General features: G+C 39.6%; 2 protein-coding genes across 4 annotated transcripts; one reads left to right on the top strand and one right to left on the bottom strand.

Annotated features, from left to right (window-relative positions):
• The first annotated feature begins 56 nt into the window (after positions 1 to 56).
• cmpk (cytidylate kinase) lies at positions 57 to 5,421 on the top strand. Of its 2 annotated transcripts, none has more exons than XM_035670260.1 (6): positions 57 to 382; positions 1,620 to 1,766; positions 2,589 to 2,741; positions 2,853 to 2,929; positions 3,186 to 3,282; positions 4,322 to 5,421. In XM_035670260.1, the coding sequence occupies exons 1-6, from the start codon at positions 185 to 187 to the stop codon at positions 4,361 to 4,363; spliced, it is 714 nt and encodes a 237-aa protein (XP_035526153.1). In that variant the 5' UTR covers positions 57 to 184; the 3' UTR covers positions 4,364 to 5,421. The 2 variants fall into 2 exon arrangements, with proteins under 2 accessions (XP_035526153.1, XP_035526154.1); XM_035670261.1 differs by having other exon boundaries at positions 59 to 328.
• Positions 5,422 to 5,836: 415 nt separating this feature from the next.
• On the bottom strand, positions 5,837 to 11,766 carry bcl6ab (BCL6A transcription repressor b). Of its 2 annotated transcripts, none has more exons than XM_035670258.1 (9): positions 11,560 to 11,766; positions 9,798 to 9,969; positions 9,361 to 9,582; positions 8,399 to 9,274; positions 8,185 to 8,312; positions 7,894 to 8,061; positions 7,677 to 7,807; positions 7,448 to 7,585; positions 5,837 to 7,234 (listed from the first exon to the last, which is right to left on the bottom strand). In XM_035670258.1, exons 1-9 carry the CDS (start codon positions 11,588 to 11,590, stop codon positions 7,091 to 7,093), a joined length of 2,010 nt encoding a protein of 669 aa, XP_035526151.1. In that variant the 5' UTR covers positions 11,591 to 11,766; the 3' UTR covers positions 5,837 to 7,090. The 2 variants fall into 2 exon arrangements, with proteins under 2 accessions (XP_035526151.1, XP_035526152.1); XM_035670259.1 differs by lacking the exon at positions 11,560 to 11,766 and adding an exon at positions 10,273 to 10,578.
• Positions 11,767 to 17,504: the final 5,738 nt, after the last annotated feature.

The raw sequence follows: 17,504 nt of genomic DNA, 5'->3' as shown, positions 1-17,504 counted from the left end.
TGGGCGTGGCCTCGTGCCTGCGTCACTCCTACGTGGAGCCCCATTGGTCGCTGGAGTCAACAGCGGAAGTGGTGTCGTTTGCCCCATCGACTTCCCTCCGGTACTGACACGCATTCACCGGTCAGCTCGGCTACTTACTGTCCCCACCCCGCCGGTTCACGCCTGTAGCTGCTTCTGCTGGTTTATGATCGGCCGTTGGTTCGGTTCCGTGTCTCAGAGGGTGCCGAGCTTGTTGTACCGGGTGTCGCTGATGATGAATCCGCAGGTTGTGTTCGTGCTGGGCGGGCCTGGCGCCGGCAAAGGGACCCAGTGCTGCAAAATCGTGGAGGTACGAGAGATGGAGAGAGAAAGGACAATGGAGACTACAATACTGACTTTGATGGTTAGGATTTAGCATGTCGTGATGGAGATAGTATTGAGCGGATTTCACGATGGTTGTGGGTTTTAATAGCTCAGTTTTTATGAGGCAATGTCTAAATTACATTGACTTCCGGTTGTCCTCTAAAATGAACCTGTCTGTTAGCCAGCTAGCTAGTTAGCCACACAGGATATACAGTTTCTGTGCTGATATACAGGAGACACAAAGTCCCATTTTAATATTTTTAATTCTTCTGAGCTCAAAAGAAGAATAAAATATATAAATATGTTGTTGTGTACTAAAACGCCTCAGCGAACAGGCTAAATGTAATGCTCATTAGCTTCACACACAGCAAACTGGAGACAGCCTATTGACATTTGCTGCATGTTGTAACCTTATCATTGACTCATGTGTGCAGTTATATAATGGACAGTGGTAGTCTGAAGTGCACTTGGATACTCCACAATCACTGTGAACACACAGAAACAGATGGTGACGAGACATTTATTGGCTGAGGAACATTTACCATGGCACCTTTTAGTTTCTCTAATCTGTTTGATGCAATTATGCACTCAGATATATATACTGTTGCCCGCTGTTACTCATCTGCTATGTTGTTATTAATAATAGAGATTGATAAAGATCAGTCTGTAAACTTGGTAGGACTATAGAGCACGGCTGATGTTAAGCAGAGTTAAACAGTCCAATGGTAAAGATTCTCTCTTCATTCATGTCTTCTACATCGTGCACTACACCGAAGAAGCAGTATGGGTTTGACAGAAAGTTATTTCTAACAAGCCACCCAAAAAGTTTGAAAAAGCCAGAACTCTACTCCAGGAAGCTGCTTTGATGTTTGTCTGAAAGTCAAGCTGATGAAGGCTGATGAAGCTGAAGCTGCAGCTCTGCTGGGGGCCAGTGTGGATTCTTTGATGTGTGTTTGACTGAGGGAGAGCTTCTATAAGAGAGACTTAACTCTAACTACTCCTGTTCACGGATGTTACTGGGTGTTGGCTGCCATGCGTCAAATACAGTGGTTAAGCCTGATTGGTAGCAATGCATAGAGGCTCCTTTCATTACGTGCACAAGGGGTTGACTTCTTCCTGGCCTGTGAGTGAGAATAATTTAGTCCTCTCAAATGCAGAGTTTTAGTGTTAATAGAAGCTTTTTGACCAACTGTCACTTTCCCCTCAGCAGATATTGATTCCTGATACTGTTTACATGAGATCAACTTAAAAATTGTTTGTGCATTTTTGTCTCTCAGAGCTACAACTACACCCATTTGTCAGCTGGGGATTTGCTGAGAGAAGAGCGAGCTAGAGAGGGGTCAGAGTTCGGACAACTCATTGCCAACTACATCAAGGAGGGCAAAATTGTCCCTGTGAACATCACAATCAACTTACTCAAGAAGGTATGCACCAAATACAGCCTGTAAATCAGGTTTTTTTTTGCCTACTAACAGGCAAACCCTCATCAGTCTTCCAGGAGTCAGACACTTTCAGTCAGGACCTGTTTGTTTACACAACTGCACTTTTGTCAAGGTATAAAATATAAAAATAAGCAAAGAGTGAAAATTACACTTAAACTTTGATTTTAAATTTTCCCTAAAAAAGCTTTGAGTTTGAATCTACTCTGTTGGTTAGTCATGCCGGTGGCAACTCCTCTTAGCCTATTACTTAATTTACTGGTTATTAAATAGTGACGATGCATTTCTTCAGTCATTTATGAAGTAAATATAGAAGTAATTGCTTCTCCTAGCCTTCTGAATTTGAGGATTTACTGTTTCTTTGTGTTTCATATCATTTAGATTAAAGTATTTTGGTTGTTGGACTGTTGGTCAGGCATAATAAATAATTTAAAGACACTTTAAGCTCTGATAACTTGTGTTATCATTATTTTTTACATATAATAATTCATGAAAGAATAAGCAATGCATGAAGAACCAAAAAAAAACATATTTTTGCTTAGATTTTATTGGTTGTAATCCAAGACCATGTCTGACATGGATGGTTGTTAATGTTTTAATGTTTATAGTGTGTTTTAAAATACCAGTAAAATCACATTTGCACTGTCAGACTGTTCAGTTTTCTTACTTAAGTTTGTCAGCACCTTGATACCGGTAACTGTAATTGGCCGCTCTGGCATCAGGTTCCGATTTGTCCTTTGAATAAACAGCTGCTTCTGTGAATTTGCATTAGGAGTAAAAGGTTTGTTGTTGTTTTCGTCTTATAAGGCAATGTTGGAGACAATGGAGAAAGATGAGAAAAAGTTCCGTTTCCTTATAGACGGTTTCCCCCGTAACGAGGACAACCTTCAGGGGTGGAACACTGTCATGGATGGCAAAGCAGATGTCAAATTTGTGCTTTTCTTTGACTGCGGCAATGAGGTACGTCATGGAAACTAGAAAACTAAAACCCCTTCAGCTGTTTTTAGAAGCATGCAGAGAACTGAGCTGATTTTACAATGAGCACATGACCTCTGTCTTTTTTATCCACAGGTTTGCATCAACAGATGTCTAGAACGAGGGAAGAGCAGTGGACGCTCAGATGACAACAGAGAAAGCTTGGAGAAAAGGTACAGTCCTGAAACACAGACAAAATACTTTGAGTGCAGTTACTGTGAAGGCATACTGCTGTCTTTTACCATTAATTGATTTTATGTACTGATTTTCTTCTGTCTGTAACAAACATGTCTGATCAGTATAGATTTGTCTGACCCATTTAGCCGACTGTTGGATACCTGCACGTGTGTTTTTGACCTAATTTGTGCCTCATTTGAGTCCCCTGTGTCATCTGACCCCAATAACCATGCATGTTTTTCTGTGATGCAGAATCCAAACCTACCTGCAGTCTACACGACCAATCATTGAACTGTATGAGAAACTTGGAAAGGTGCGGACTATAGATGCCTCTCGTTCTGTGGATGAGGTAAGTAAGCATTCATGAACTCTACCCATGGATGTTAAAGCCAGAGTGGCCACAGGATACTCAAACTCAAACTCAACCCAACATAAAAACTTAACTTTGGATTCACTGGCTCCACCTAAAGACAGAAATGATAGGAGGTAGTAATCCTAGTTTTATAAACATCACTTCAGAAACAAAGGTGACGTCCCAGACTGTAAGGCTGAGATGTTGCAGCGCCATTATTGGGCAACAGATGATTGACAGTCATAACAGTTTGGTTCTCTGTGTTTTGAGTTTTTCACCCCTTTCGGTTTTAACACTTTACTCGCCATTAATTCAGAGCGATCTGGGTTAATACTCAAAAAATATTTATGTCTCTGATACAACATTCTTATGTAAGGGCGCCTGCTTTTCTCTGTCAGCGGCCTATAGACAACTGGACATAATGCATGGTGATGCAGAGATGCCTCGTTTGTGTAGAGAGAAGAGAAAATTTCCGGGGTTTTAGCAGAAAACATTAACTTTCTATACTACAAAATGAATCCGAAACTATTTTGATAATGTACTAAACACTTCCTGTATCAAATGCAGAACATTCATTGTTTAATGTCTTTTTTGTCCGGTAATTGAATAAAAGACTGAATCTGTAGACGTCACCTAGAGCACTGGGAAAATTGTGATTCACATTTTAAACTTTTTCTGAGATGTATGTATGAAATGTAATGATTAATTGATTAATAAAAAAGTAATCAATCATGTAAATAATCTTTAGTTGGAGCCCTGCTTCAGATAATATCCTTCAAATGGGAATTATATTAAAACCTGTCTGATGACGTGACTGTTGTTTTTGCCCCGTCATAAAGCTGTTGTCACTTCATGTGTCACCTCATCCTCAAGTCTCTGTAATGATGTTGATGAGTAAAATGTTATCATAACTAATAAGGAAGATGCCCAAAATTACACGTTTAAATGTTGTATGTGTTCTATGTATTTTACTTGTGACCTGAGTTATAAATATGTGCAGCACTCAGGTTACTAAAATACAGTTTTTCTCTTTCAGGTATTTGCTGATGTGAAAGCCGTCCTAGACAAAGAGGGTTGAGTTTCTCCTGCTGCCAACAACATTCATTTACCTTTTAGTAGTTTTCTTTGTATCAACTGCAAGTACACTATAATAAGTTTATATGTCCATTCATATGACTTTTTACTTTCGGTTACTGTTTTTTGTTAATTTTCCATCTCTTTTGTAAATTCTGCACTGGTTGTGAGTGAGAGTACTATATGTATTGGTATGAATGAGTGAGGTAGAAATGCTTAGCAGCTACAGTTTGTCTGCACTGTCTTTCATCGTAGTTTGAGTTGCATAGGAACAAAATATATCATTTGCTTAAAGGAGCACTTTGTTGTCAATCAAATACACTTCTAGTTACTAGAAATCTCTCGAAAAATGGTATATATCACTAATGTCTTCAGAGTATCATGTCATTGGAAGCAGCCATAATGCTTCAGACCAAATAGTTGTTTGACGTAATGACGGCAGACTTAACACTGAACAGCCAATAGCGTCCAAATAAAGTGCATAAAATATCTGTCTCATGTTTAATGGACAGCATTACATGGGCATGACCTGTTGCCTTTGTGCCATGTAGTATTATAAAGTGTGTTTCAGTGAAAGATGGCTCATTCTTCGATGAATATTGACTGACTCTGTAGCAGAACACCTTGTTGTGATTCATCACGGCTATGACATTTGAAACTAGTCTAAACATAAGATAAAACTGAACCTTTTGTTAAATTTGTACTGTATCTGTACCCACTTGAAGGAGGAAAGATAAAACTGAACAGTAAAAACAATTACTTTTTCCCCTTTGTTTTGTTCAGTTAATCTAAAATTCGGAACTATGTCAGGGTTTACTATTTATACTGCATGTGCTTTATTGTTTGTTGTTATTTGTATATTTGACTAGTGGTGGCACTTGGTGGCTTTCAACCTAATCAGTCAGCAGGGGGTGCTGGATATCACTGTGTAATTTTAGCAAGTTTAGTCAAGATTTTATCCGATTTCTTTCTTTTTTTCCCAATTCACTTCAAGCTGGATATTACATGCGAGATGAAAAATGTCTCATTCATCAATAAATAAATAATGAGTGATGTAGTAAATATTTTGACTCCGGTAAATAAGTGCTAAAATATATATAGATATATGTATTTCTACACATCCTACATTTTATTGTTATAGTTTTACAGTCTCACTTTTTAAATTATTTTTTAAATTATACAGTATATTTCAGCAACACATATTATTATATAGATTATATGATTAGTTCATCTGAAGTTTTTCTTTCAATTTAAATTTTTTTTCATGTAATTATTGATGAATAAGTCCTTTTTTGTCCACTTGAAAATTATTTTCCGTACATACAAATAGAGGCTATTTAATGGCCTAACTAAACCATCTGTGCTCCTTAAAATGTTTACCTCAAGTCAGACACCAGGGAGAGCCAAAGAGAAGGTTTAGCATGTATTCTTCACATATACCTGCAGAACCATATCACTTCAAATCAATTAACACAAGTGTTGCATAATGTACATTTTATTTTCATGTAATATATATGTAATCTGCAGTTACAAAGACATTTGCTTACATATTACTAATATTCCTGAGCATTTTTTAGCTTGAGGCCTGGTGTATCTGCATTTTAAGAGCTACACATAACAGATTATCAGCTTCCAAAACAAACAGTACCTGACGTGCATACACATGACAATAGAGAAACGTACCAAATGTGATGTGCATCACAAAAGCGCTTTTAACTATCGGGCTTTTGTTTTGTCAAACTTATAATGTATTCATAGTCTGCAAAGGTCGCCAATATAAAAGTGTGAATGTAAGGCACTATGAATATACTGGTTCATACGAGTGCACTATAATACATAAGGTTAGAAACAATACCATCAATCTTGAATGATCCCGCTGGGGAAAATGGATCAGCACCAACATGTAATACAATACAGCAAAGGAAAGTTAGAATATAAATAAGAATATAGGTCGAATGAACAATTTCAACATGTCAAGAACATTTTAAGTAGATCTATTTGAGTGAAAAGTATGAAAATATATGAATTACAGCATGAGTATGTGCAAAATACCAACAAGAGCCTACAAATGATTGCAAAAAAGAAAATATGTTCATACCAATTATTAAATGAATAACAATCTGTACATATCACAATACGTACCGCAAACTATGAAATAGCAAAATAACAAGCCCTTGTATTACTGACAGTCAGTGAGGCTCACTGCACGTAAGAAAAACAAACTTAACGTAAATATATTTGTACTCTGCCAGCAGATGGCAATCTGAAAATATATTATCTTATTTACAAAAAAACAACCTAATGAAAAATAACTGCATATACTGTGACCACATTACTGGGCAAATTCAAACCAATATCTAAAGCATAACTGTAACAGTGAGTCTCGATCCAAATGAGAAAGAGGACTGTCCTTCAATTCTAACATTCTGTTAAGTGATTTGCAAAACAGAGAAATACCAGCTCAAATTCACATTCAAAATGTACATTCTGTTGTTAGACATTCATTCATAACAAAAGCATAAACTTCTACAACCTTTGAAATACCAAAGAGCTTACATTAAGTAATATGCATCATATACAAATGCATAAAGGGCATAAATTATATATATATATATGTATATCTATATACATATATAGTATTTATGTTTCAGTAAAAAATTTAAATCTTTTTGACAACATGGCAGCCGATGCAAAAGGAAAACAAAACCGACAGACGGGACCGCAGACAGGCTCAGCAGGAGCTCACCAGCCCTGTGCTGATGTTGCTGGGCGTCCTGTGATACTGAGCCTTGGTGTTAGTGACTGCGCCGTGCTTCTGTCGCAGGTGAAGCCTCAGCTGACTCTTGTGTCTGAAGTGGAGGTCACATTTTTCACACTGAGGAAAAGGAAAAATTATTTAGAATCACTTTTCAAATGGACAGTGTGACGCACCAGCTCAGTCCACAGCTATACGTCATAGCCGCTCCAGGATTACTACTCAGGACTTAAAACTATTGATAGGCCCACTGATCATGAAGGAGAAGGGATTACTCTCTTTTTAGCCAGCAGACACAGTGGATAAGGAGGTAGGACTGACTAGGAAGCTTACATGATAAGGCTTCTCTCCGGTATGAATACGCATGTGGCTCTTGAGCGTCTGAAGGTGGCGGAAGTGCGTTCCACAGATCTCACAAGGGTACGGCTTCTCTCCTGTGTGAATTAATACATGGGCACGAAGATGGGCCACCTGCAGGACAATGATATGATGTATTAAAACACATACACTTAAAGGCTGCAACGCTCTCCTGAAGATGTGGCTATGATTTTTTTTTTCTCACCTGGACAAATCTGGAGCCGCATGTCTCACACTTGTATGGCTTTTCTCCAGAGTGGATCCGGGTGTGGGTCTTGAGGTTGGCTGGTCGGTTGAACTGGGCACCACAGATGTTGCAGCGGTAGGGCTTTGAACCTTAAGAGCAGCAGGTTGTGCAATTAATGACACAGTCACATCCATTAAGTTAATTTGATGCCACTTATAGGAATGCTTAATCTTACCGGTGTGAACGGTCTTGTGGCTGGCCAGGTTGCCCTTGTAGCGGAAGGCAGCCTGGCAGCAGTCGCACTTGTATGGCTTGTCACTGTGGACCTGGACCATGTGGTCTTTTAGGGAGTCTTCCTCTATGAACTTGGAGTCACATCCGTTGCAGAAGTAGGTGTTGTTTTCTGTAGAAAGAAGCAATAAAAGCGAAGCGAATTAAAATTATTTTGTTTAAAATAATCCTGCCAAATCACTGGTTTTAATTTATATACAAAATAATAGTATGGCACTTGTGTGAGTCCACCTACCACAGCTGGAGGAGGAGTACTCTGAGTGTAGTTTGGTGGTGTCATCTCTGCTGTATGAGAAAGGAGAAAGGTGACCCACTTCCATGCACCGGGGGCTGTCGCAGCCACAGGAGGAGCATCTGCGGTTGCTGCACAAAGAAACACGACCAGCGAGTTAATATAAAGTTTAGTTCTTCTTTTCTATCATTGTTCTCAAAGTGAGCTGAAGGTTTACCTGATGCTGCTACAGGTGCTGCTGCTGCTGCAGCTGTCCATATTCTGCGACATCAGAATTTCTTCTCTGTGCTCGCTGGCTCCCTCTTCTGCCTGGACCTCACAGTGTCTACCCACTGCACCACTCCTGCAGGGGCTCGGGGTAGGGGACATGGCCGAAGCTTCAGCGCTGCCTCCCTGAGCCTCCTTTTCATTCTCATCGGGAGCTTGGTTCATAACGATCAACTTGTATTTCTTCCAGTTGCGGGCCTTGGCGTCTTTGGGACAGTCTGAGGGCTGTTTGAGGCTCAGTGTGGCGTTTCTGCTGCTGTTAGACTCAGTGGGCGAGTTTGGTTGGCAGTCAGATCTGAGGGGGCTCTGAGGGCTACAAATCACACCTTTGATAAAACCTGGAGACAATCTTAGGCAGCTGGTCTGTGGATGTTGAATGCTGTCTTCCTCCATTGGAGTATCGGGCTTTTGAAGGCTCCCGTTGGCTCCTGCCGGTCGGATGATAGTGGTGGGGAAACTGGGGTGGGATGGAACAGCGTGGGAGATGATGGTAATGGACTCATTGTGAGCCATGTTGGTGCTGGGTACCTGTGAGCATCTTTTCTGGGACAAAGTGCCCCCTTTGGGAAGGTCGCTGACCACATGGGAGGCTTCTAGCTTCCCGGCAGGGGCATGGAGGTCTCCATAGACGTGATAGGAGCCAGAGGTGTTAATCCCCCTGAAAATATTGGGGATGTAGCCCTTGCAGTCCTGGAGAGGGGGTGAGGTCGATGTGTGGTTGTTTTGAAAGTCTGGCTCTTTTTTATCGACAAGCTTCAAAGCAGGGATCTCCTTAGCCAGATGTAATGAGTTGATCTGTACCTCTTCAACATTAACAGACTGATGCCTGCAGAAACATATTCAATAAGTTAGTGACTCAGATCTCTTTAAACATTAGAGTGCTTCTTGTCATTATTTTCTATTTTCCTTTACCTGGACTTGATGAATCTATGGCAGGTGTCGGCCACATGTTCCATCTGCAGGTAGATGGCTGTGTTCATGGTGGCCAGGACCAGACTGTCCTTAAGGTTCAGACAGGATGTGTACATAAAGTCCAGCAGGATGGAAAAACCCTTGGGGTCCACTTTGGGGTCTAAGCTGATGGCACTAAGGTTTGAGTTCTCAGGGTTCATGAACACAGAATAAAAGAAGCCGCTGTAAGAGAATAAGAGAGAGAGGGGGAGACAGTGTTGAGCATGTGCACAGATGAGAGTCATTAAATACAGAAAATTAATTTATTTGGTGAAATTATATGGTGTGGCTGCGTCAGGGACGGTGAATCACTGAACTAAGAAATATTAAATATGGTCTAGAAATAGCACCCCTTCATTAGGTACAGCTACTGTGTCACATCTCATGATGGTGCGTACCTGCAGGCCACCAAGATGGCCTTGTGAGCATGAAAATGCAGTCCGTCCACCTGTATGGTGACATCAGTCAGGATGTTCCTGCTGCGAAGGCGGTTGAAGTTGAGCAGGACGTCACCTGCGTGGCGTGTGAATTGAATGCAGCCATCTGCAGTTGTGGCCATGCTGTCCGAATCTGAGCAAAGGCACAAATAATAAATAGTGTATTCATAATGAGTGACTCTAAAGGCACATAAGAGACATCAATATCAACCATATTTTCAAGTTAAAAGTTGCATTAATTTACTACTTAATAATAACATATATTTACAATAAAAAGTGATATTAGAGATACATTTTATTTTGCAGCTCATTTGGACTTTAACTTTGCAAAAGCAAAATCAAACTACAAACCAAAATGAAGTAAAATGCAATAAATTATAGACAAATGAAGACTCTTATTATGCATGATAATCAATAATAAATGATATTTCATCACCTCCGTCCGGCTCAGCTAATACAAGCCACCTGTCTCCAGGCCTTATAATCAAAACAAGCTTTTGAACCTGACAAGTGTCCTGCCTGTGTTTTATCAAGAGGCGGCGGCATTGCAGAGCGAAAAGTAAAAGGTGGACTGACTAAACCTGTTTTGGTCCTTGCCTTACTTCTTATGGGACCTTAATGGCGGCGTTATTACACAATCGACATGTTATTACTGAGAACTGTCTCGTTATTTCTGTGGCCCATGTGAAGCACAGACATTAAACGATAAAACGAGAGTATAACAGTGTAATCAGTGCAGTGTGTGTGTGTGTGTGCAGGCTGACAGCGGAGCACACACACACACACACACAGCTCCTGGCAGCCTGTAGGTTGTAAACGTGTTTGACGTTGAGCACATTCCGTCCTGGCTGCTCAGATTAGGTTGCCAGTACACAGAGAGGTTTCCTGTTCCCCCGACATAAGTAGAACTCATCTTATTTAACCCATTAACATGTACTCCCCTCCCGCTAAGCCAACAAATCTCTCAAGTTATTTTGTAAACCGCAAAATATCAAGACGGAGACAGCACGATTTATTATGTAGGACGTGATTTCAAGGAGTGGTTTAGCTTGTTTGCTGCGGAACTTCGGCTGTGAGCCACCGAGCAGGCCAGCACAAATCCGTTCAAGTTCAGATAAAAGTGTTAAAGCTGTCATGTCTGGAGTTTGTTTGTCTTTAAGTGTTTCCCCGGTTAGAAACTAATGGCGAGAAGCTGTCGGCTCTGCGCTGGAGACATTTAGTGAAGTGAAAATGTTAAGTGTGTGTGTCGAGAAAAAAAAAAAAAAGTAATGCGCAAAGAGAAAATTAGAGCTGTCTGAAGCAGACCGGCCGAGCCTGTTGAGCCACTTTTACACGCCTGTCATATATAAGCATAAAAAGTTAAACAAATAAGAATGTAAGTAAAAACAGCTGTCTTGGCTAAAAGGTTAACGTCGCCAAACTGCAGGTTGTTTCAGTCTTACAGCCGACATTAAAGCCTACTTATGAAATGTAATCCCCACACAGCCTAAAGTCGCACTTCCGTCTCAAAAACCAGTCAAAGACAATGCAGCTGTCAATATCTACTCAAACATTGCTCCAAATCTGTTAACATTAGTTCACTTCTAGCTCAAGGAATCACGTAATAATGGGTAAAAAACGACAACAACACAGCCCATGAGCAGCCGAGGCGGCCACACGAGCATCTGCTACTTCACTACACTTCTGACCTAATGCTGAGAAAATAGGAAGGAAAAAAAGTCACCTTGTAAAAGTTTCCTCGAAACTCTGTGCATCACCAGTTCTGAGAATCCAGTTCTAAGAAACACAGCAGCTCAATTCTCGGAATTTCAACACCGGGCTGTACCATTATCTGCGGGGCGGGGGAGCCGCTCACCGCCACAGGCATTATTTCAGCCCCGCGCCGCCCGTCTTGTGCGGTGTAACGCGTGGCGGCTCGGTTACGACTGTTACTTAAATATGTCTGTGGTATTAGTGAGATTTTATTCATGAATTAGTTTGTTTCGTGGTGACTTTAATCTCCCCGCGCGGTGGATGGGTCCAAGTGCAAGGTCAGCTGACCGAGTTAAAAATACCGTGGGGAATATGAGAGCATGTTGTCGCTGTAGACCTGCCTGAGGTGCCACGAAGAGTTGAGAAAAGTCAGTCATCTTATCTTCTACTAATTCGAAATACAATATCCCCCTTTTAGTGTTTTTTTCTTTAACATTTCTTAACCACATGTTTGAGTCTGTCATAAGTGTTTTATTTCACGTTTTGCCCGCTCTAAATAGCTGCACTTCAGCAGCCAGTTAAAGTTGAAATGCTGATTAAACTGTAGCTTCATCTGTTTAAAACTGATCAAGAACACTTATGAGTGAAACACTAATGTCTATGCTGGAATATATATGTCTATACTTTATTTATATCCTTAAGTAGAATATTTGATTGGCCTGGGAAATTCTGCAGTACTGATGATTTATTGTGATCTCACAGAGTGTGAGTGTGTGTCCTGTATTACATACACTGCTATGAAGCGTATTTTTAATGTGAGGCATACAGGTTATAGAAAGTGTGTGTGTGTGTGTGTGTGTGTGTAAAGTCCTGAACTCTCCAAAAGGTTCACTTGCACTCATCTGTGTTCCCACCACTTCCTGTCTCGCCATTGCAGCTATATTTTTATTCTGGGTAGCAAAATCCTGAGTACTTACCAATGAAAGAGTCAACAAATCAGGAACAAACTGCTATTTAATGAAAAACTAACAGGACGTTCCTGAATAACCCTGACCCAAGAACTACTGTACGTAGTCAATCATCTATGATAATGACGAGATAATGGAGAACAGACTCATATATAGTGTACTATGTTACTGGGCCTGTGTGGAACATGTTCTTAATGACTCACTCATGACTAACTTCAAATCAGCTGCTACATGGCACAAATCAGCATTGCTAATTGCTAATTATGACGACCTCGTATTTTTTACTATTTTTGTGTGTGTTTTTACTAGTTCCTTAGAAATTATTCAATATCCTGTGTGTCTTATGTAAAGTGTTAGCATAATCTAATCTATAACCTATTATTATGTTATGTTAACTTTATGTTAACATCAGCTCCTCTCTGCATAGTATATTTTGAAGTTAATCTCTGAATATGATGAGCAGGCTTTTTTTTTAAAAATATGTGCATGTGATCATACCTTTTCTAACAAATTATTAAGTGTCACTCATTGCTTTTGTGTTTTAAATTCCCTTTGTGTTTAATTATGGCACAATATAAGCAAGCACATATAACATGACAGTTTTTATCACTATTTCACTTCCATTTATATCTAATGTAAACCACACAAACTGTGTTTTCAGGTTGTTTGTGAATGTATAGAATAACCTTTCAATCTCACCGGTGAGCTTTATTGAGGCTTTGCTAAACAAACATTCAAGCAGGTTGGACCAGTGGTAGGAAAAGAAAGAGAACTACAGCTAGTAATTGTGACTTCACTGAACATGTCAGTCAATGAAATAAAACATTTAGGCTTGATCATAGAGTGTGGACATTCACGTTTATTTTGCATACAGTACATTGTACACTGTACATTCAGTCAATATGTGATCCAACAGAAGGCTTGTGCATATGATGATCAGATGCTCATGTTGGCACAGCAAACAACTGATGGCATTAAGTAGAAAAGAGTTAAAATTAGATTAAATTGTTCCCCAAATATTATGCTAATGCAACATTATCACCCTTGCTTGCATCTACATTTAAAAGCAAATTGAGCATTTAGCAGGAAGCAGAGTCATCAAATCTTTATTTTGTATGTGTTGCAGAAAATATCAACTCTCAGACTGAATCTCAACGGGTCTAAATTACAGCTGTACAGGTGGCTATGGCAACAAAGAGGTCTATTTCTAGTTAATGTTTTCACTCGAGATGTTTTTCCCCTGCGGTTATCTTTAGTGGCCCAAGTTTCTGTGGGTTGTTCACCTTCACATCCTTTGAAAGAAGCGATGTTTTCTGTTCTGAATAAGAAAAGACAAAACTTGTTCAGTCAGTAGGCGAACCTGGCAGAAAATAAATGTCTGATTTCCTGGTTTAGTTGTTTATTTGCAGTCAAGAGGATGCATAGATTTGATCAGTCAGCCTTTTCCTTGCTTGTATCAGTGCAGCATCTTTAAAGTCACATTAGGGGTTTAGTGCAGTGCAATAGCAGATAAGTCAGAGCAGATGTGGAGCAAACAAACTGCTGTGTGCGGTAGATGTCGTACATTTAGGAGTCTAATCAACATAATCACACAAATATGGTGCTTCTGGTTGGTTTCACAGAATAACAAAAAATCTGTTATTGCAATTGTTCACAGAGATAAACACAGGTTTTGTACACTGGGTTAAATAGTTGAGTAAAGGAATTAAAGGGGCACTCCAGTGATTTATTATTGCACTTCCATAATGTTGTGGGGCTTTCAAGAGACAGATTTTTAAAAGAACGGTCACAGTCAAAGCTGAAGAGACTGAGATATCCAGACTTTTAGTACCAAATACTGGATTCTACATTTCCCATGATGCAACTTGATAGTGTCTGTGCTTCTCCTTTCCAGATAAATTATGACTTCTTTCAAAGTCCAGTCTTTATTTTTCTTAGAAATTTGTAGTCTCCAAGCCCACTACAAAATAACTCTGATGACATTACTATGACATCAGGTTTATTTTCAAAAACTTTAGAAAGCGCCACAAAAGCTACAGAGAATATGTTCACTAGCCGTGTTTCCATCCAAATGTTTAGCAAATTTAAACCAAAAAGGAGTTGGTTCATCATGATTAGCAGTAGGTGGCGGCAATTGTCCAGTCAGGAAACCAGAAGAAAAAGAACAAGATGTAATAAAAAGTGCGCTAATCAAACCACAAACAGTAAAAAATAATGCATTTGTTTCATGAATTAATGTGAGGAAGCTATCATTAGCTCTGTGTGGAGTGATAATGGATGTACTATAGAGCAATGGGAGCGATGGGCAGCCGTGAGTTAAATGTTCACTGTGTCAGATCCATGTCCCATTAGGCGTATTTATTCTTTTTTTTTACAAATGTTGCTGTTTCCATCAACCTTTTCTAATGCAATACATCAAAATTCGCATAAAAATACGTTGATGGAAACATGGCTACTGAGTAGCACTTACAAGTGAACTAATAGTTATGAAATGCCCATTTAAACAGCTTTTTAAAACCACAAAAGTTGAAGAAAGAACAACATAAAAACATGCTGTTTATTAATGATTGTGTGTGTCTGTTTGCCATACATCAAATCTTTTTTTCATTTCCAGCGTGGCCCAGCTAAAGAATGCATGTCATGAAAACAACACTGACTGGGATTTTGCCAGCCAACCCTGGAAAAGATTTGTTGCTGTTCCTGTCTCTTTCTCCCCACCCCCTCACATGAACTCCGCTGACCCGGGGGCCCTAGACTCAGACGGATATCAACGTGCTTGTCCCAAAACATGACCCAGGCACATGGTTGCTTGACAAGGATCAAAGGTCACATCAGTAAAATATGAGTCTTAAACTAGTTCAGTCTTCTCCTCCATGTGGCCTGAGGAGGGAAGTAGTCATTTCAGTTCAACCAAGAGCATGCACTTGAATTTGGGGAGCAGCATGCACGACAGAAAAAAGTCTTGCAAGGTGTACCTGTGTGTGCAAGATTTCATAAAAACTCCACAGACATGCAGAAAAAACCTAAAAATATAAAGCTTGTTTATGATGATCAAAGCGTATGAGGTAAAACGAGACGGCTGAAAATACCTGACCCGTATTTATATATAGCTCAAAGTTCAGTGTCATTTTTCAGCAGCTGTTGATGAACTATACACTGCATAACCCATGAAACACGGAATATAGAAAGTGCATGTGAGCTAAACATAGGGAACTTTGATCTGCTTTCAATCTGTCTGTGTGCGACTTACTGAGCAGTATATATTTAAACTGCAGGTGGTAGGCCTTCTTTGCATAATAATTGCTGAACTGCATGTGACCCTGACTCACCAAATACACTGTGGTGTCAAACTGCCAATAATCCATGGTCCTTCAAAGATAGTGGGGTAATATTTTACCTGAAGTGTGTGCGTGTGTGTGTGTGTGCACGAGTTGTCTGGTTATCTGTCTATTGTTGTTCTTGAATCTTAATCTCAATGAGAGTATGGATAACCTGAGAGCACAGTAGGGCTGAGTCATTTTTCAGGTAAACATACCCATATCTGAAATCAATATGTTTGGGTTTAAAAAAAATACTGATTGCTAATTGAAAACACTAGGAAACTGTAACTGACATTTTAACTACTGTCTGACATTTTATAAAGTAAACATCAAGCAAAAATGGCTTTAATTAAAACAATTGTTAGTTACCTCACTAAGACACCTAAATTGGCTTACAGAACTAAATCAAACAACTCCTTTTACTGCTAGTCCTACGGCTGCTACCATTATGCATACAGCAGCATTCTGACCACGTTTTTTAACCACGTGTGGTAAAATTAAACATGTTTTAAGATGTGCTTTGGTCAAGTGAAACTTGGTTAACTCTATCTCTCAGTATTTCAGAACACATTTTATCTTCATATCCTCTGATGTCGCTTTCTACAGTTGAAGATCAGTTTATATTAGAGCAGAGAAAAGTACAGTTTTTTCCTTCAACATCAAACAGGAACCCTGCTCTTCATTACTTTCATATCTGTGGTTTCCACAGCTTGGCTCTGTACTTCTCTGGTGCAAACATTAGCCTACTGAGTTCTCTCTCAGTGTTTGTGATATGACTTATGTACCCTGCGTTTTGTATTCCCTCTTTGTATTGTATGTTTGGGTGTTTTGTTTTTTTATTGCTAAAAGGGTCCACCTCATTTTATGGAGCTTTTGTTTTTGTTACAGGTGCACAGAGAATTTTAGCACTGGAAGGATGTCAGAGCATTGCTGTTACATCCTGGTTCATCTGAGCACAAGATCATAACAGCAATGAATTTGCAAGAGCAAAGTTAGTGAAATATGTTGCAGGCAAGTTAAGAAAAAGTAACCATTCATTAAACATTAATTTAGATTCAACATTCCCACTGTACAATGAGTTCCTGACAGTGTTTGCTGAAGTAAAATGAGGCCAGTCTGCAATGTTCTTCAACAACGACCAAAATATAAATCACAATATTGGATCGTCTCATTGGTTTCAGATCATTTGAGGACAACAGCTCATGTCCTCGTGGTCCAACCTTGAATAAAATGCTTAAAGGGGATACATGAATGGTGGCTTTGTTGCACAAAAGCAGAGAATGCATCCTTAGTTGTAAGTGGCTAAATGGATTATACATGCAGAGGAAAGGTCAACTCTAAGGACCACCACATGCATCTAGCCATATAGAAAGTGATGTGTCACTGCCTGACACTCACTTTTTAGTAGAAGTTTATTACATTAGAAGAAGTTTATTTATTACAAAGATTAAAGTTAGCACCGGCCTAACAAGACCACATTTGCCATATCGTTTAATCCACACTTTGCTTTAATGTCCACTATTTGATCCTGTTTTGTAACCCTGTTTTGAATATGAGCTGTATAAATAAAGATTGTTATCATGATACCAAGGATGGAAAAGTTCTGATGTTAATAAGCAGCCAATTCCTACTTGGAGGGGGGGTCAAAACAGCTTTACTGTGGGAAGAATTCAGCATCATCTAAAGTG

This window comes from Morone saxatilis, unplaced genomic scaffold, assembly GCF_004916995.1.
Source record: "Morone saxatilis isolate NCDOM2014 unplaced genomic scaffold, NCSU_SB_2.0 Contig23, whole genome shotgun sequence".
Classification (NCBI taxonomy): Eukaryota; Metazoa; Chordata; class Actinopteri; family Moronidae; genus Morone; species Morone saxatilis.
Note: the sequence above shows the minus strand (reverse complement) of the source record. Positions and strands in the feature narration are given on the sequence as shown.